The following is a 19,200-nucleotide window of genomic DNA, read 5'->3' as shown; positions in this document are numbered from 1 at the left end:
ACAGCACTGAAGCTGTCACTGCTGGAGCTGCTGAGCCACGTCTTGACCGCCACCTCCTCCACACCACTGCCTTCATCCAGGGCGAATCTCACCCCAGGACAGCGGGAGCTTTGGGAAAATCCTGTTTCTTGGGAAATCAAACACAAGTCAGAGCCGGCTCTGAGCCCAGGCTGGGCACCCTGATGGGCACAGCCCTCCTGCCCAAAAGCAGAAGTGGCTGAAGGCACCAGCTGTGGCGACGCAACCACAAACCCCATCTGCACCGGTGCAGAGAGACAGGGATCATCTGACTGGGTGAGCAACCCCTGTCCCACCAGGAATGAGGGTAGAAGTTGTTGAGGGGGAGGCTGAACAGTAAAGTCTCCCTGCAAGGACAAAGGTGAAGCAGCATGATGAAAATAGGCTGAAAACAGGGATTAGGAGAGACCTGCTGCAGGGAAACATCAGCCTTTTACCCACCACTGGTGAGAACTGGCTCAGGTTCTTCTGCCTCGTCCCAGCTCCTCCCAGTGCCTGCCCTCTGTGGGGAAAAACAGATTTTTCTGGCCAGACAGGTCCCAAAATTACACCTGGGGAAGAGGAGGAGGGTTTGTCCTGCTGAGTGCAGCAATCCTCCCTGAAATCCCATAAGGGATCACTATAGTGGGAAAAAAAAATTGACAAAAATGAGGGCAGCCAGTGGCAAAACAAAAAGCTGGTGGTCTTGGAGGGACCCCATGCCTGGGTCCCTTTCAGGCAACCACTGGTTCAGGGTGAGGGAGCCAGGAGGGTTCACAAGGTGGGGGGACACCACTCTGCCACTGCAAACCCCAAATCCTGCAGAATGTTTGGCAAAGGCTCAGGACCTGCCCTCGCATGTTGGGAAGCACAGGTCTGCCTTTGCAGCCAGAGCCAAGCAGGTTTTCCCACTCCAAAAAAACCATGGGCAGCAGGCTGGTGCTCGCAGAAACAAGCACCATGTTGCTCCATGGCGGCAGCTGAGATCCTAAAATCCCACTTGCCAGTTGAACACTTTCCCCTCCAGGGGATGCCACCAGGTCTGGTTAGTGGGGTTCTCATCCTGGCACGGTCCCCTCCTGTTGGGGTGCTTGGATATCTGGCTGGCTGTGGATGCAGGGTGGGAGCCCCTGTGGAATGGGAGTTACAGGGATACAGCACGGTATGGAAACACGCCTGTTTCCCACCCTGCCCCTCTCCTGCCTGCAAAACGAGGTGTAGACACAGAGAGCTCCCAGCCCCTTCAAACGGCTCCCATCCCCTCCTCACCTGCCACGATCCCCCCACTGTCCCCAGCTCCCAAATTCACTTATCCCACTCGGCACTTTCAGAGCTGCCTGAGCACAGTCCGGGATAACTCCTGGGATGCTGCCAGGAGCCCAGCCCTCGACAGCCCCCTCAGCAGGAAGGCAGATAAGGGGTCCCGCGGAGGCGGGTGAAAGGTACCGGGGGATTCCGAGCAAGAGGAGAGGCCAAAAGTCAATCCCAAACTCCAGCGGGCGAGGAGAACCTTGTTCTCCTTGCCCTGTCGGACCCCGAGCCGGGCAGAGCCCCGGATCAGAGGGGAACTCCACTGCCATCCCAACGCCCGCCCGCGGCTCCTCCGCCAGCCCCGGCAGGATCTCGGCCCCTTTTCTGCTGATGTCACGGAGCGGGGCCCCGCAGACGCCTTCTTTCCTGGATCCTCCTCTCTCGCCTCTCCCCTCCCTGGGCCGCCGGCTGGAGCGGAGCCCAGAGCCTCGGCTGCCCGGCCGACGGATGCCCCGGCAGGTGAGTGCGCTGCCCTCCGGCCCCTCTGGCCCTCGGGATGCAGCTGAGACTCCCCCTGGAGCAGGGGGGAAAAAAAGTCTGGAAAACTCCATTTTGAGTTTAAAACCATCTGGCCTCCCAGAAAGCTGGCAGAAGGACTGGAGAGCCTGTGCGTGCTGAGACACGAGACTCTGCCTGTGCCCAGGATGCTGCCCTCGGCCGGGTTGGGGTGGCAGAGGGGTGCAGGGGGGCTGCACAGCTGAGACCCGCCCTGGCAGGGGGGTGTTCCAAGGCGGAATGGCGAAGGGCTGGCCAACGCATCGGGGAAAAATGCAGGGAAGAGGCTGCCAGTGTTTCCATCTGTGCCTCGGCCGGCGCGGGGCCGGGCGATGCCGTGAGGATGGGGCTGCTGGGAGTGCCGGAGGATGCTCGTCCCGCCTGGGGAGGGGTTTTGCTGGAGGTGCTCAGGGCTCCCGGCCAGGCACAGAGCATGTGGGGACACCAGGACGTGCTGGGATGCAGCCCGAGGGGAGCCTCTCAGGGCGCTCCTGGGCTGGGATGCTCCCTGGGCTGCGCTCGGGGCACCCAAGGAATTCCACCAGGCCGGGGTCTTCTTTAACAAATGTAATTTTCTGCAGGATCCCCACTGTGCACTAGGTGTGTGTGCCAGGTTTAGGAGGAGGGAGGGATTGTGCTGGAGAAGGAGTGGGAGAGGCAGGGAAGTTGCTCCTAGCAGGTTTGAATGGAGATGAAGTGGCGTGTCTGGACGAGCAGCAGCACCTCGGGAGCCTGTCACGGGCAGTGACGTGGGCTGGGCTCGTCATGGGGGTTTCTGTCCCCACCGTGGCTGGGACACAAGTGCAGAGGGGTGGTGGCACAGCACAGACATGGCATGGACACAGTGCTGGCATGGCATGGACACAGTGCTGGAATGGCATGGACACGGTGCTGGCATGGCATGGACACAGGGCAGGCATGGTGATGTCCGTGGTCCCGGGACAGATGGATGGGAGCATGGAGAGGCCACAGGGAGCAGTGGCTGCTCCCACACCTCACCAGGAGCCAGTCCCATCCCCACAGCTGGCTGACTCCCTCTTGTCCCGCAGGGCCTGTCCATGGATGCCAGCAAGAAGGTGGATCTGAAGATAATCATCATCGGAGCTCTGGGGTAAGGAGCAGTGCCGCTGAGGGAGGGAAGCCCCCCATGTGGGCTGGGTTATGCAGCTCCTGCCCCTGCTGTGACTGACCCCCTGAGCAGTGCAAAGCCTCACCAGTGTCCCTTTCCCCCCTGCCAGCGTGGGCAAAACCTCCCTCCTGCACCAGTACGTGCACAAGACATTTTACGAGGATTATCGCACCACGCTGGGCGCCAGCATCCTGACCAAGGTCCTGGCGGTGGACAACACCCCCCTGAAGCTGCAGGTGAGCAGGGCTGGCACTGCCTGGGGTGCCCACCCTGATCCCACATGTGTCCCACAGTGTCCCACTGTCCCCAAACTCCTATCTGTGTCACGAGGTGAAGGGCTGGATTTGCAGCATCCACGAACTACAGTGGAATCCCACAGGAGCTTTGGGAGCCCAGCACTCCCTGAAGCTGGTCCCCTGAGCTTAACAGAGCACAGGGCTGCAGACACCCACCCTGCTTGTGCCTTGTGTCTGTAGCTGTGCCCTTCTCTGCCCTAGATCTGGGACACAGGGGGACAGGAGCGATTCCGGTCCATGGTGTCGACGTTCTACAAGGGCTCAGACGGCTGCATGCTGGCCTTCGACGTGACAGACAGGGAGTCCTTCGAGGCCCTGGACAACTGGAGAGATGACTTTCTGGAGAAGGTCATTCCAAGGGAGCAGGATTTCCCCATGGTCGTGCTGGGGAACAAAATAGACCTCTGTGATCGGCAGGTGAGGGTGGAGGAGAGAGAGAGGGATGAGTGGCCACCCCTGGAGGGATTTAAAAGTTGTGGGAATGTGGCACTTGGGGACGTGGTTTAGTGGTGGGCTTGGTAATGCTGTGTTAATGGAAGGACTGGATGATCTTAAACTCTTTTCCAACCTAAATGATTCCATGATTGGGATGCTTTAGTGTCCATTAGGCTTATGAGCACTGATCCTTCACCTGCAGAACCTGCCTTCTCCTGCCTTCTCATCCCTGTGAGGCAGTTCCATCCTCCCTTCCCACAGGTGCCCAAGGAAACCGCCTCAGCCTGGTGCAAGGAGAAAGATATCCCTTATTTTGAGGTCAGTGCCAAGAACAACATCAACGTGGCAGAGGCTTTCGAGACCCTGGCGAAGCAGGCGCTAACGACGGTGAGCATCCTCCTGCTCCAAGCCTGTGCTGGAGGCAGGAATTCGGGTGGGGAGCTGGATTCAACCAGGGCTGGTCTGACAGTCACCCCTAGCCCACCCTCTGGTGCAGAACAGCTCCTGCTGTAACGAGTAGGAGAGCCCTGGGAATGAGAAATGTTTGATTTCTTAAAATAGATCCTAAACCGGCTAGAAAGGAGCAAGAATTGTCTCCCTTCGCCCGTGGTGACAGGAACGGGGCGTGTGGCACCCACAGCGCGCCAGCACTGTCCTCTAGCGGCCATCTCACAGGGACACTCGTGTCCCCACGCCCTGCACAAGGCATCTTTTCCCCGGATTTTGCCTTAAATCCCAAATCAGGATTGAATCTCGGCGCACCACAGTCCATCAATCCGCTCAGGCTGGCTCTGAGCTGAGTCCACTCATCCTTTCTCTTCTCTGTTTTTTTTCCAGTACAAAGGGATTTTTGAGAGTTATTTAACTGACTCCATCAAACTCACTCCCTATGACAAGCCCAAGAAGAGCTGCTGCTGACCCCGGGCACTCCCCACACTGGACCCCACGATGCCCACGGCTGGAGCCCCTCCCAGGGGTCTGTGCCCTGTGCCCATCCCAGGACTGTCCAAGCCAGGGCACAGAAGGACCAGCACTGGACACAGCGGGGACAGCTCACTGTGCCCCCCAGGACTTGCTGCTTCCCACGGCTCCAGAGCTGCTCTCCTGAACCAGCAAATCCCAAATTGCTGCTGTGTCACGGTGGCCCCATCCCCCTGGATCTGCTGCCATCTGGCACCCGAGCAGGCAATGCCCCTGTGGTGACAGTGCCAGGGTCCCTGTGGTGACAGTGCCAGGGCCCCTGTGGTGATGGTGCCAGTGCTCCTGATGCCTTTTGAGAGACCACGACCTTGGCCCCAGAGCTGTCCCTTCTCACTGCATGGGCTGGTGGCCCCACAGTGCTCACGGGGGGGACATGTGGGGCTGGTGGCCTTACCACAGGGCTGAGAGCAGCTGGGTCCCCTCCTGGGATCAGCCATGGTGGAGGCAACTGTTCCGTGCCTCGTGCCTTGGTCTCCCCTGCCCTCATGCACATCGTCCATCAAACACCTTCCACTCCCACCCCACCCAGGGAGGATCCTCAGAAAAGCACTTTGTCAGGGATTCTTTTTATATATATATATATATATAATTCTAAAAAAAGGAAATTAAATATTTCATTTTTATTTACATTTATGTGTTATAAAATTCTCTGGTGGTCACGCAGCAGGAGGACGGGGTGGGGGCTGCGGATTCCTGTGCTCCAGACTTTCCTCCCTGAGCCTGTCCCTGCTTCTCACAGCTGGGGGGATGCATTTTGGGGCTGGATTTTATTTATTTTTTTCCCCTATTGCAAATTGAGGGTCAGGGGAGAGAGGAGACATCTGAAGCATTGTGTGAAGTGGGTGTGTAGGGGTGGCACGAGGCCCAACCGGGGTGGCTGTCAGCAGAGGGAGCCTGCTGGGAGCAGAGCCAGGCTCCTGCTTCCCTCCCTGCATCCATCCCACTGTGGATGGGGCACCTTGGAGGAGCTCTGTGGAGGCACAGGCTGGGGCTGGCCAGGGATGTGGCCGTGGACAAACCGTGCCACCTTCCCTGCAGCCTTGGGAGCCACATCCCTGGGGCTGCAGCATCCCAGTTGCTGGGCTGGGTGGACTCAGGCAGATCCCAAGCTGGGCACTCTGCCTGTTAGGTCACCAGAGGACCTCCTGCTCTCCCACCACCCTCTTCCAGCCCCATACACGCTGTCCACAGTGGTCCCACAGAGCTTCCCAGGGGCACAGGGGCTCACCAGACCCTCCCACGAGCAGCAGCCCCACTGTGGCTGTTCCTCATCAGCTGGGAACAGCCCCCACAGGTGGCAGGGGCAGGGCAGGGGGCTGGCGGTGTGTGCAGGGAGGATGGAACCTGAGGGAGGGCTCAGCACAGGGGGTGTGGGGGGCTGCAGAGCTGGGATCAGACTGCCCATCTCCCGCACGTAGAGACCTTCCCGCCCTCCTCCTTACGCAACACTCAGCCTGTTTATTTGGGCACCAGGCCGGGGAGAGGATTTGTCCCTTAATATCGGGAGGAGAGGGGCATTAACCACTTCACTCCCAAGCTCTGCTGACCCTCTCCCAGCTCTGTGCCTGCCCAGAGCCCTCCTCAGGCCCAGCACCACACGCCCCATCCTGGCACAGCTCCGGGCTGAGCATCTGCCAGCGCCTGGGCCAGGGCTGTTTGGACAACAGGGCTGTTCGTGTCAATAGCGATGTTGTTTCTAATCACACCCTCTCCCCAGAAGCTCTCAGTGCTGGCAAACAAAAACCTGATCTGTTTTAGCCCAGCAAGCAGCAATTTGGACGCCCAGAGCTGAGCAGGTCACACAGACTCACTCAGAGCAGCGGGCGCTCCCTCGGTCGGGGCTGAGCAGCCTCTGGCACAAGCCCAGGGCTGCTGTGAGTGCCGGGATTGGCAGGAGCTGGAGCCAGGGGGGAGCTGCAGGCTTGGCTTGGGGTCCAGCTGATGACTGGGCTGCCCTGGGGAGGGATGGCCAAGAGCACCCAGTTTTGCTGGGGACGGATCCAGGCACAGCTCGCTGCAGGGCCCTTGTTCAGCCTCTGAGGTGCTGGGCTTGAGCACCCAGCTCTTTGTGCATCCACAGAACATCATTCCAGACACAGGAGCTAAGACTTAAGGATATTACAACCTTGGGAGCTGGCAGGATCTCCAGTGGCATCACCACCCTGCAGAGATCCTGTTATGATCCACCCATCACGACACACCTTGCAGGGGTCCAGCACCATGATGGAGCTGACTGCAGCCATCCAGCCTCTCTCCTCCCTCCATCCCTCCTGGATAGGAGCACTGGCATGGCCCTGCCAGCCAGGCAGCGCTGGGACAGCCAGGAAGGCCAGGAGAGCGAGCAGGGTGGCACAGTGCCAGGCAGGATGCTGGCAGGAGCAGCCAGAGGTGCTAAGCTGGTAACACTATCCCGCGGCCGAAACTTGATAAAGGACAGGGGGAGGTTTGTAACACGTGGGATTAACAAGGTCAGCTCAAGATTTTCTCAGGGTGAAAATCAAAGGGAAAAATATTTACCTTGTGTGACTCAGTGAGTTCCTGTGCAGCCAGCAGTGCCCGCTCACCCCTGAGGAGAGCCCGGCAGAGGAACCAAACCTGAGCCTGAGCCCTGCACTGCTGCCTGTACAGGTTTTCATTCACCCACCCAAACTACTTAAATTAGTTAAAGAAGCCCAGCCTGAGGATGCTGAGCACAGAGTGGAGACCATCCCAACCCTTCTCTCAGTACTTGCAGAATTAGCACCCGACACTCCCCCCAAATCCCTGACTCCCAGCTGCAGTTTGCTGCTGAGGTTTAATTACCCTCGAGAGCTCTTCACCCTCTGCCATCCCATGTGTTCTAAAAGCACGGCATGTGCTCCGTGGTGTTACCTGGTGTAGTCAGGCTGAGCCCTGACTGCTTCCAGGGGTGGGAGCCTGGTTGGAGCGGGTGGATTCGCATCACAAATGCCCCTGTGCAGGGCTGACAGGCAGCGGCTCCTGCGCTGCTCCCAGCCTTCCACATCCCAGCCTTCCAGCCACAACGGGCAGCAGCGGCAAAGGATCATGGAATCAATAATTTGGCTTGGAAAAGCCCTCCAAGACCATCAAGTCCAAGCCCACCACTAAGACATGTCCCTAAGTGTCCATCCACCCCAGCCTGTGGCAACTGGCACTGGGTGGGATTAAATTCTTTTATTGAACGTGTGAGAACCAAAACAAAGCTGCAAAGCAAATTTTTAGAGATCCAGTTTTCCTGCTGGGAAGCAAGAAACCGCATCAACCCGATCTGGGACTGAGAGTAACGCAGTGGCTTCAGCCACTTCAAAGCACGCCTGATAAAAACCCCAGGGGGTTCAAAGTTCCAGGTGGCCTTTCAAAAGCTTCAGACATGGAAAACACGATCATGGCATCGCGCAAAGCCTTATCTGTGTCCTCTGGTGCCACCGGGCAGCGGGTGAGTAAACACGTTTGTAGGTCAGCAGAGGTTTGTGCAGCCTCCCCGGGCTGTGGTGGCAGCTCCTGCTCCCTCTCTCACCTGTAAGGAAGGGCTCGGTGTGGTGGCCTGGCTGAGGCACAGAGCAGCACACTGGCACCTCTGATGCTGTTCATTACCTGAATGACTCCTCTCTGCTGCCTCCATCATCACTCCACCTCCAGCGAGCAGCAGTGAGTGGGCGACACCGATGGGATTTGTGTGACTGTCCCTCTGCAGCTGCAGGGACACACAATTAGCCCCTGCCTGAAGCACAGCCAGGAGGGAGCAGACACTGTCCCCTCTCCCTCTGCCTCACTGTCCACCTCTTCATGGCAAATACTGATGCTTCTCCTTCCCACCCCTCACAGGGGAGGTGTTGTTAGGGTGTCCCATGTGTGGGGTCGTGTGGGGCCACAGGTCATGTGTGGCCACAGGGCCCTGCCTGTCCCCAGGGGCTGCAGCAGCGGGGCTGGGGGGACACGGCAGGACTGCGAGGCAGCACGTAGAGGGGATTAGGGGCTGTGGGCAGCCCTGCAGTCAGCTGAGGTCCCTGCTGAAGTCAGCAGGCAGCCTGAGCCTCGAGCTGTCCCTCCTGCACGGGGCAGCAGCAGAGAGCAGCCCACGGGGACGGGCAGGGTGGCTCCAGCCAGCCCGGCACAGGGAGGCACTGCTGTCCCACTTGGGCAATCATCTGCTCCGAGGGTTTTCCGCCCCTCTCTGCAATCCATGAGCACTTTGCAAAGCCCTGCAGAGATGCTCAGTGCTGCAGAGAGGATCCCATGTATGGGATAGACCCACAAGCAGGAATAGCAGCAGCAGAAGCACCCGGAGAAATCCGTGAACAACTGGTTCAACCAGGGTGGGACTGCTCCCTGTCACCAAGGCAGGACAGGGGTGCTCAAAAGGGGTGGATGTGCCCCTTGGCGCAGGGGTGGACATCACCTTTACCAGGGAGTTTGGGTGATATGTGCACCTGGAGATCAGGAGCAGCGTCAGCCTCCTGTGATGGGCACCTGCTGCCCAGTGAGGAGCTCCCTGCACCCACAATCCACAGATTTTGGGACCACACTCTGTCCTGCATCAACAAGCAGCCCCTCAGAGCACAAACAGACACGAACAATGGAGATCTGCAGCTTTTTGAGACTTCTGAGAAAGGCAAAGCCGGCTCTTCCATCTGAAATGAGGCTCCTGATCTCTGTCCAGGGGCGACAGGACCTCTACCTCACGTCAAACCTCCCCGAGCACTTCTGCAGGTATCGACCTCAGAGCCCAGAACAATGGGATGGTTCATTTCACAGCTTATCTCCCATCGCTGGGGTCGGAGCATTTGGGCCTTAATGAGTTTGGGCCTTAATGAGTTGCCCGAGGCCACACAGCAGCAGCAGCAGGGACTGTGATGGGACCACGTTCACTTTCCCCCCCAGGTCCCCCTGCTCCAACTTGCACAAAATGCTGGTGGAGAGGAGGGAGAAGCCACACGTTCTCCCAAACTCCCCCCCACACCTTCTCACATTTTTTTTTTTTTAAGATTCCAGTCTTTTTTTTTTTTTTTTTTTTTAAAACTGGAAAACCCCCCTTTACTAGAAGCCAGTCATTTGAGTGAAAAAGCCTCATTTTGGTCGACTCTCCTAATTCAGAGTGGGCAGAAAGCCTTGAGGGGTGGGGGGAGGCAGCTCCCAGAGCCAGCCCCCAGCCTGGATTCCAGGAGAGCGGGATATTCCACATGGCAGCCCATGGGCTGGGGCCCCCCAAGGCTGTGGGGCTGCTCCAAGGCCAGGAATTTTTGATGGACTGCGTGTTCTGGGGCTGCTCCCACCCAGCCCAAGGAGCTGCTGAGCACTGCCTGTGTTCCTGGGCCTTGGGCAGACCTTGCTGGGCGCTTGTGTGTTCCCCTGGAGGAGGTGGATATCTTCCACCTATTTTACAAATAAGATAACAGCCCTTGCTCAAGGTGACTGGAGCTGGCACAAGGGCTGTCCAGGGAGCCCAGCTGAGGACAGGTAGCCTGGTGCTGCTCCATGGTGCTCTCCAGGGGCTGCCTCTGTGCTGGGCAGGGTCTTCTCATGGGTGATGATTGACCTGGAGGCCCTTGCTGTGCTCCAGACAGAGATCTGAGTTGGTGGGGTTGGCTCTAACCAAGAGAACATGCTCTACTCCCCAAGCCAGGATGCCTTAACGCTGCAAAGCCTTCAATTTGGGGGTGTGCCCGTGCCAGCCCTGTTGCTGTGGCCCAGGGCTCTCCCATGAGGAGGTCTCCCTCTCCAGCCCTGCTGTGCCAGGGCTTACTCAACAGACACTGTCTCAGCAGGAGGCAGCAGACCCTTCCCGTGCCTCTGGAGATATTCCCACAGGGCTAATGCAGGCTGTAAAGGCCCTGAGCAGATGTGACAGGGCAATTCCCCTCCCCAGCAGATACCCACAAAGCTTCAGAGCCTCTCCCCAGCCCCGAGTTCACACCAAGAATCGACCGGCACGGAACGTCCACGTCCACGCGTCGCCGCCGCCGCCGCGCCACGGGGGCAGCTTTGAACCTCCCGATGCCTTTCTGCATTCCAGCCTTTATTTTGGTGCTGTAAATAATCCTGCTGCCTCCCTCCAGGACATTGTGTTCCTCATTCCTCCCCGGATAAAGCCGTTGACCCCTGTGCCAGCTGCTGAGCCCCAGCGCGTGTCCCCGCGGGGAAAGGGGGAAGTGGGAACGCCGGCGGTTCCCTTTCAGGTGGGAGCTGTGTCTCCATGGCCTGGCACCCCTGGAGCCAGTGGCTTGGCCACCTCTGCCAGCGGGAGGGTGGCATCCAGCCCAGGCCAAGCACCTGCATTCCTGGGCAAGGAGGAAACGGTGATAACCGGCCCTGGGAATCTCACCGGCCCAGCCAGGCCGTGCGTGGGGTGACACGCTGTGCCCGTGGGGACACTGTGGCTGCCGACCCGTGGCCACCCTCTCCTTGCAGCTGGTAGGCCAGAGCATCCCCGTGGCACTGGGCACGTCCAACACCCTGCTCCAGGAATAGCCACCCCGTTCCCGCAGGATTTTGGCAGCCCAGACCTCTGCTTTCCCGTCTGGCCGAGGCACATCACTGATCTCAAGGGCTCCTGAAGGGACAGGCAGGAACACAGGACACTCCAGCTGACTTCAGCTGTCCCCTGGGCAGGTGTCACAGCCTGAGTTTCACACCAGCCACGTGGAGCAATCCCCCAGCCCCTCTCAGTGTCTTCAGAACCTCCCAGATCCACCTGGAAGCACCAGATTCTCTCCATGAAAGGGAGAAGGCTGCCCCTGCTCCATCTGCATCATCTCCATTCCAGACTCCAGCTCTGACCTCTGCCTGCACAAGCCTTTTCCTTGGCAAAAACAACCAAAAGCAAGAAGCAGCTCTGGTTGCAGGTCAGAAGGAGGGGGAGAGGGAGGAAGGCTCCCAGCAGGTCCCACCATCAGCAGAGCTCCCAGGAATGAGCCCTTTCCACCCCGGGGGCATGCGCTGCCTTTCCCTGCTGACAGTAACCTCAGGGCTCCACTGAGTTATTGCCACTGAATTATTGCCCTCATTAAGTGCCATATATCTGCTAATATTAATCACCTGCAAACAAATCCACACATTCCAGCCCATGGAATGCTGCTATCGGCCCCGCAGGTTACCAGCTCAGCAGTCTGTGCACCCCAGGCTCCACGGATGACTTGGGAAAGTCCCTGGGGATGTCCTTCCATGTCCAGGTGCTTCCCAGCTTCTCTGACACCCCAGACCCTCATCCATGAGCTGCACATCCCCCTGGCTGCTCTGCTGGTGGACACACCCTTGGGCCACACGTGGTGAGTTTGGCCAAAGCAGAAGGAGGCAGAATCAAAGTTATATTTATAGTTACTGCAAACGGAATTTGCCCAGGACTGCTCCTCCTGTGCAAGAAATGACCAAGGCCCATCAGTTGCTGCACAGGGCTGGGTTCTCCACGGGGCAAGACCTTGCTGTAGCCTGATCACACCCACCAGGACTTTGGAATAGCAGCTCTTCCCACAGGGAGCAGGAGCCAGCGGTGAGTCTGTCTGTCCCCTCCTGGATTTGGAGGGGGCAAAGCCTGAAGGTCTCAGGTAAGTCATTCCCTGTGGGCAGATATTAAACATTATAGCTAATTAAGCCTGGACATTAATTAGTATCATCCAGGCAATTTAGCATCACCACTGAAGCAGAGGTGCTGTTTCCCCTCTTTCCACGGTTCCTTTTGGCAGAAGCCCCGTGCCTGGGGCTGTGGGTGCTCTGTATCCCCTGGATTTGCCCCCTGACAGGGACCACCGTGACCCCTGGTGGGCTGGTCCCATTGCCATGCCAGGCGTTTCCGTTTCAAAGGGCTCCACACGTATCAGGCTGCCCTTTAAAAAAAGAAACCACTCGATAGGAGTTATTAATGATATTTACAGGATCGTAACCGCTTGGCAATTATTACCTCTGTCTGTCAGACGGCAATGAATCAGCCCCCGTCCCTCTGGCACCCTCTGGCAGGGTGTTCCTTTGGCAGGCTCTGGACACACTGATTGATCTGGGTAAGATGAGGTTTCTTGGCAGTAAATGCTGATGCCTCGAGCATGCACAAGGTACCAGAGATTTTTCTTCTGACAGCCTCTGGGAGAGAGCAAAGGCCACAGAGAGTGTTCCCTGCCCTGCCTTCTCTCTCCCTGCTCCCTTTTCCCATCGTTTTTCCATCACACACAGGCCACAGATGCTCAGAGGCAGCAGCACATCCCAGGGAGGGCAGCAGAGCCATCCCCACAAACACCTCATGCCAAGCTGTCCTTGGGGACAACGGGAAATGTGACAGATCAATTCTTCCACAGCAAACAACCCCCTGCAGCTTCTTTCTGGTGGCCAATTCCTTTGGTGACATGTCCCAGTCCAACTCATCACCTGTGGCATCACCTGACCAGTTCCAGGCCTCCTGCACTCTCAAATTCCTCTGGGAGGAGATGAGAGGAAACCAGGAACCTGGACCCAGCTTGGCACAGTGGTGCTACCACGGGTTGGGGACAGGTGGAGATGAGTCTTGTCCCTTAGTCTGGGCTGGCTGCTCCCTGAGAGGGAACACATCACAGGAGTGCCTTCTCCAGTCTGAAATGCTGTCTCTTCCGAGACACCTGCAGCTTTCCAAGCCAGGAGATCAACCAGGAGCTCTGGGGGTGGCTCCCAGCCCGGCACCTCCCCTCTGCATCCCTGTCCACTGCCAGGGGCACCTGAAGAACTTGTCAAACCCTGCTGCAGAGGAGCACGTGGCGAGGTGTGGCTGCTGCCTGGGGACGGTGCCTGCCAGGCTGATGACAGATAGCCCAGCCTGATCCTCACCGGCACATCCACCGAGGGCTTCCCCACGCAGGGAACGCAGCCCACGCCCTCTCTCCTGGGCAGGCAGCGGGGGCTTTGCTTCCCTTTCCCACTCCTCTCATCCCTTTGAACCTGGAAATAAGAAAGGCACGGCTTTCCCCTGCCAATCCCATCTTCAAAGCCCGAGCAGCGGGGTCTGGCGCTGGCACAAAGCGCGCCATTGTCCGTCCCGGAGGCGGAGAGTCGGCCAGGGCTCAAAGGACAGGGAGACGCTGCCCACCAGGCCCAACAAAAGCATCTTCTACTGCCCCAGGTCCATGGCAGGTGAGGGAGGGGCCCGGGGTGACAGTGAATATGGGCTATTGTCACCCAGAGCACAGAGGGACCTGCAGAGGTGATCAAACAGCCCAGGCCAGAGCAGGAAAGGGTGGGGTGAAGGGGGGCATCCAAAAAGCTCTTCTGCCTCTTCAGATCTCCCCTTATCTCCCCGGGCTATCTCCTGGGCTTAGCCCGGGTGTACAAGCTTGCAATTACCTCCTCAAGCCAATCAGGAGCCGAGCACAGCCCTCGGTCCCCTTGACTGAGGTGATTTATAAATGACTCACTGGCTTCTTTGAGCACAGACCTCTGCACACCTCCTTGGGAGCACCTCTCCTGCCACATCTGCAGCTCCCCCCGCCAGGATCGCCCGCCGAGGCGCAGGTAACCCCCTCCAACAATCGGGCTCTTTGTCTGGGTGGGCGTGGGGGATTTACACTCCGGGTTGCACAGCCACTGGGTGTGAGTTGTAGTATTTGGAGAACTGGTACTTTCCTTTTTTTCTTTTATTTTTTTTTTTTTTTCCGCCCCCCTCCCTTCTCTTTTCCTCCCTCCTTTCCCGCAAGGGGGATTTACGGCGGGCAGATTTACTCAGGAATTAGCAACGCCAATGATCCAACAGCTTGATTTACGGGGAGAGGCTGGAAGAGCCAAATATGTGAATTAATTATTGCTAGAATAAATCCTGCCATCTTATCCTGTCTGGTTCCTGCTGAGATCTGTGGAAGGGATTTGCCTGGTATAGGAGAGGCAACACTGATGAGGGACCCTTGTTTTCTGGATCCTTGTTATGGACTGTCTGTTCATGGGACATGTAAAGTGGTCCCTGCCCTGAGGATGTCAGAGCCCAGAATAGATGTTGCACATCCAGGCATAGTGGGAAGGGATGTGGAGCCCAGAGCCTGCAGGCAGTGGTTGAGGAACACTTGTTGTAACAGGAATCTAACCTAGGAAAGGGGTCTTGGCTGCAGAGGGGGATGCTGGAGCATTGGAGGCCTGGCTGTGGGCACACAGTCAGGTTAGGAGGGAATTTTAAAGCTGGAAATGAGAAGTGTTCCCCACACTGAGACCTGTCAGACTGGGTGCAGGGTGTCCAGCTCCTCTCAGAGCCGTCTCATGGGATGTTTAGGCCCAGTTTGGAAGGGTCTTTCATATATAAGAAAGAGGAAATATCCCCTCAGGATTGCTCCACTGTGGAAATTCATCCAACTGGGATGCTTTCTGCTCTGCCCTGATAAAATTTGTCCACACCTTATTTGTAAGCAGGCTGAAACCTGGAGCTGGGGACCTGTCCTTCTTTTCCTTGAAGATAAGTCCTTGGAGTGACATTTGTTGCTGGTCACCCTATATTTCTGCCCCAGATCAGATTATCCCAGTAGAGAAATGCTGTCCCCATCCTCTGCCTCTGGGACAGGATGGAAGGGGTGACCCCAGAGGTGTTTTTCCTTCTCTAGGAGCGAATCCACAGGGGCAGGAGCATATTCAGGAGTGAGCTCTCAGCAGGCATCCTGGATCAGTGTTTGCAGGCACTGCAAGAATGCTGCAGTCTGCAAACTTTTTTATTCCTTTGGATCTGCATTGCCCACCTGCTCTTCAAAGGCAGAGGGCAAGGTCTGTGTCAGGGGCACGTGGAGAGCAAAGAATGTGGCACTGAGGGACAACAAAGTCTCACTTCTCCTTTTAAATGCCCTTTCTAACCTTCTCTCCCCATTCCAACTGCTCTGTAGGCTGTGGGATCGGGAAGGGGATGGGAAGGATGGACACACCACTTCCCAGGGGATGGGCTGGGATGCTGTTGGGATCAGGCACTGCTCTCTGCCTGCCAAGGAACTGGCAGCCTGATCCCAGCACTGCCACACTCAGCAAGGTGACACTTTGGGGGGTGGCGGGGCAGGGAAGCTGGTGGCTTTGGGAGGACTGTGATGGGGTGTATTGACACCCCAAACTGCAGCCCCCCAGGCCATGTGCCCGCTGCCTCACCCACACCCAGCCCCTCCTCGGATGCAGCCACGAAAGCCATGGAGAGTTGGGGTGGGGTTGGGAGCAAGAGGGTTAATTAAACAAATCACAGAAAGCAGGCCCAATCTGGGCTCTGTCACCCCGGTGCCAGTGCAGGGCAGACCCCCCGTGCCCACAGCATTTGCTCCCCCACCACCCCATTCCCAAGCACAGAAGCCGAGCTGCTGGATACAAACATTTTTCTTAATAAAACACCCTTCCAGCCAAACACTTTGGCTTCACCTTCAGTAGCTGGCAGATGCCTGCAGATTTTTATTATTCTGGTTACCAAGCACAGAGCTAGTTTGGTTAGAAACTCGTGTGAAGTGGTACATCAAACATTGGCACCGGCCCAGCTCCGGCAGCACAAGAGCACAGCTCCTGCCCGGTGCCTGCGCTGGGCTGGGTCACTCACAACAAGAAAAGGGCCATCTGCCTTATGGAAATCACCTATTTAACACTCCAAATATTTAATCTAAGCAGAAGGAGAACAGTGATTTAATGCCTGGCTGTTCCGTGGCGAAAGTGCAGGAGCGGGGATGGCAGATCCCGAGGGCGACGTTACGGCCGGGGTGCAGCGGGATGGGAGGTGGGAGCTGGAGGGAAGCAGGGATGTCTCCTCCCAGCCCTCCCCGAGGTGTGTCAGGGCCCATTAGCACCTCCTGGCACCCCCCTCTCCCTCCTTCACCCTCTCCCTCTCCCTCTGGCTTCTATTCCACCAGCCATCGTGACGGTTCCTCGTGGAAAATTGACTGAAACAGCGAAGTTTCGACTGAACTTTATGGATTCTGGCATTTTGCCTTTTCTGAGGCTGAAAGCTGGTTTGGGGGCAGGATATTTTTTCATAACTGATTTATATGCTCTCCTAGCACCAGCCTTTTCTGTTTCCAACAGTCAAAAGGTTAAGAAAAGGTTAAAGCCCAGGGATAAATGTGTGTGCCCTGTGCGTGACACGAGCCCCCTGAACACAACCACTGCTTCCCTGCTTCTGCCTCTTCCCCCTCCCCAGATTTACTAGGAAAGGTGTTTTTACCAATATCCCTGTGCCAGAAATGTGGGGCCATAGATCTGGCTCTACCACTTCAAGGTGTTTTCTTCCTGAATCAGTTCATTTGTAGATGAAGGCTGTGGCCACCCAGAGCCAAAGGTAAAACAAAACCAAATGAATCAAAGTGGCCCTGGTGAAGACTTTAACCTGGATGAACATGCCAGGGGTCCCTTGGTGATGAGTTCCTGGCGTGGTCCATCAGCTGGACTCAGTCCTGGCATGTTCCTGATGCCAGGAGGTCGGAGGGAGTGAACAACCTGGGAGTGCAGGGGCGGATCCTCCGGGCTGATCGGTGCCCGATTGCGGAGGTGAATTATACAACATCCTTCTGAAACATCTGAACTGAGTGACTGACTGGTAGCAGAAACCTCCTTTTCCTGCTGCCTGGGCGCTTTGCAAACCCAGCTGGACAAGAGAGGCCTGAAAGGGAGAGGGAAGGGGGCCTGTGGCAGGAGGGTGAGGGGAGCACCTGGCACTGCAGCATCCAGAGCTGCAGAATCCAACACTGAAACATCTGCCACTGCAACTTCTGGCACCACAGAGCCCTGTCCCTCCCCATGCCATGCACATTTCAGGGCAGGAGGCCATGCCTTCCTCTCCTGACCTCTAAGCCATGGGCCCTTTCCCTGTGCTGCCCCAGGGCTCCCACGGCACCTGCACCGGAGCTGTGAGTGGGAGGGTGGGAACTGTGGTGCTCACAGTGCTGAAGGCACTGATTCAGGGAAACAGGAGTCAAGACCTTGTCCTGGTGTTGCAACCAAACCCTTGCACCTGTGCCTGCCTTCTCCCCCCACACCCTGTCTCCTGGGGTAGGGGAGAGTTGCTTTTATGACCCTTTCTTGGGCAATGGGGCTGGGAGGGAGGTGTTTTGGATGAAGATTCACCCAGGATTTGGAAGAGAGCAGACCTCTGAACCCCAGCAGTCAGCACAGAGGGCTGGGTGTGCCTTGCCTTGTGCAAGGAGAAGGGGGATGGAGAGGGGACAGGTAAAGGAGGAAACATTACTTATAGAGCTCTGATTTATTTTTTTTCTCCCTAAAATGCAGCAGAGGCCTTCCCCTGAATCCCACCTCTTGCACTGGGGTCAGTTTGGACCCTTCTATCACACATAAGGCAGTGATCAGGTGGCTTTCCCACCAAATCTTGACTCATTCCTTGGACTGGAGTCCCTTGTTCTGTGCCTACGTCAGGACAGGAAAGTGGCTTTGTGCCAGTGGCTCCTATCAACACCAGCCAGGAACCTCAATGTGACTTTCCTCTTCCCAAACACAGCTATCACCAGCACAGGCACAGCAGATAAGAGCTTAGTAAGTGTGTTTGCAAGACGAAATCTGGGAAAAAAAAAAAATGTCTGTGGCTGGTTTAGGACCAGAAGGGCTTGGATTGGCCAGGGATGGACTTATGGGACACTTGGCTCCTGACCTGCTTGGACAATATTATTCACCCACATCATATGGTTGGGGTGAAACAGTTCTGGTTTCATTTGTTGTTTGCTCCAAGTATCACATCACCTTTATGTACTCAGCCTGTCACAAGGTCTCAGTAGACTTAGTGAGGTCAGGCTTCACATTTCTGAGCATCACCCACTCCAGCCAACACACTGTAGGAATGGGCTTCCTGAAAAGCTTCTGACATGGGCCCTGCACTTGAAGCTCTTCCCCCTGACCTTGCCCTTTATTTAGATGCCCACAGTGGAACAGAAATCTTGAAAAACCTGGTCCCTGGCACCCTTGCTTTCCCCTCCATATCACTGCACTGCTCCGGGGTCCTACCCCAGCTGCAGGATTTAAACCAGCTCTGCAGTTTGCCATGGTCTTATCCCAGGACAGCTGGCTTTGTCTTTTCTTCAAGGAGCAAGTTCTCTTTAATTCCAAAATCTCAGAGGTTTAACCTGCTGTTTGATCTAGGGCAAGGCCAGTGATAAGCCAAGTCAAGAACTTGACTCTGTCCGAGACGCTGACATCATTAGCCTGTTTGTTTAAGATGGAATTTAATCATGGGGATATTTTTTCCCTCCATACGTGCTTTGTTTATTATTTTTCCTGATTGCCAGCACTTTCTCCCAGCGGGGGAAATTCATTAAAGAGCTGGGATCTAATTGGCTGGTTGGGGCTGTCTGATGGCAGACACTCTGTTCAGCAAGGGATGGAGGTGGGAAACACAGCTCAGGGAGACCAGAACCTCAGGTGGGTTTATCACCCCTGAGAAACTGTTGCTGAGTCTGGACCTGGGCTACAAAATATTCACGAGGGAGAACTGGAACCGAGAGACAGACTGGGAACCTGCTCAGCCATGGGATGGGGAGGCAGGGACAAGACATGCAGATTGATGTGGGAAAACTGAATGACCGTTTATGAGAGGGGCTTTTGGCATGGGTGTAGGGGCTGGGAAGAGCCTAGGACACTGCCTAGTCTCAGCCTGCACCAATC

At 56.7% G+C, this 19,200-nt stretch overlaps 1 protein-coding gene across 1 annotated transcript; it reads left to right on the top strand.

Moving 5' to 3' along the window:
• Positions 1-1,712: 1,712 nt before the first annotated feature.
• Positions 1,713-5,161, top strand: RAB7B (RAB7B, member RAS oncogene family). Its single transcript, XM_027901285.1, has 6 exons — positions 1,713-1,767; positions 2,853-2,914; positions 3,042-3,168; positions 3,430-3,645; positions 3,925-4,050; positions 4,501-5,161. The coding sequence occupies exons 1-6, from the start codon at positions 1,756-1,758 to the stop codon at positions 4,579-4,581; spliced, it is 624 nt and encodes a 207-aa protein (XP_027757086.1). The 5' UTR covers positions 1,713-1,755; the 3' UTR covers positions 4,582-5,161.
• The last annotated feature ends 14,039 nt before the right edge of the window (positions 5,162-19,200 follow it).

The sequence above is a fragment of the Empidonax traillii genome, unplaced genomic scaffold, assembly GCF_003031625.1.
Source record: "Empidonax traillii isolate 1590-97213 ecotype Southwest subspecies unplaced genomic scaffold, ASM303162v1 scaffold769:size436185, whole genome shotgun sequence".
Lineage (NCBI taxonomy): Eukaryota > Metazoa > Chordata > Aves > Passeriformes > Tyrannidae > Empidonax > Empidonax traillii.
The sequence above is the reverse complement of the archived record's forward strand: the minus strand, read 5'-3'. Positions and strand labels throughout refer to the sequence as shown.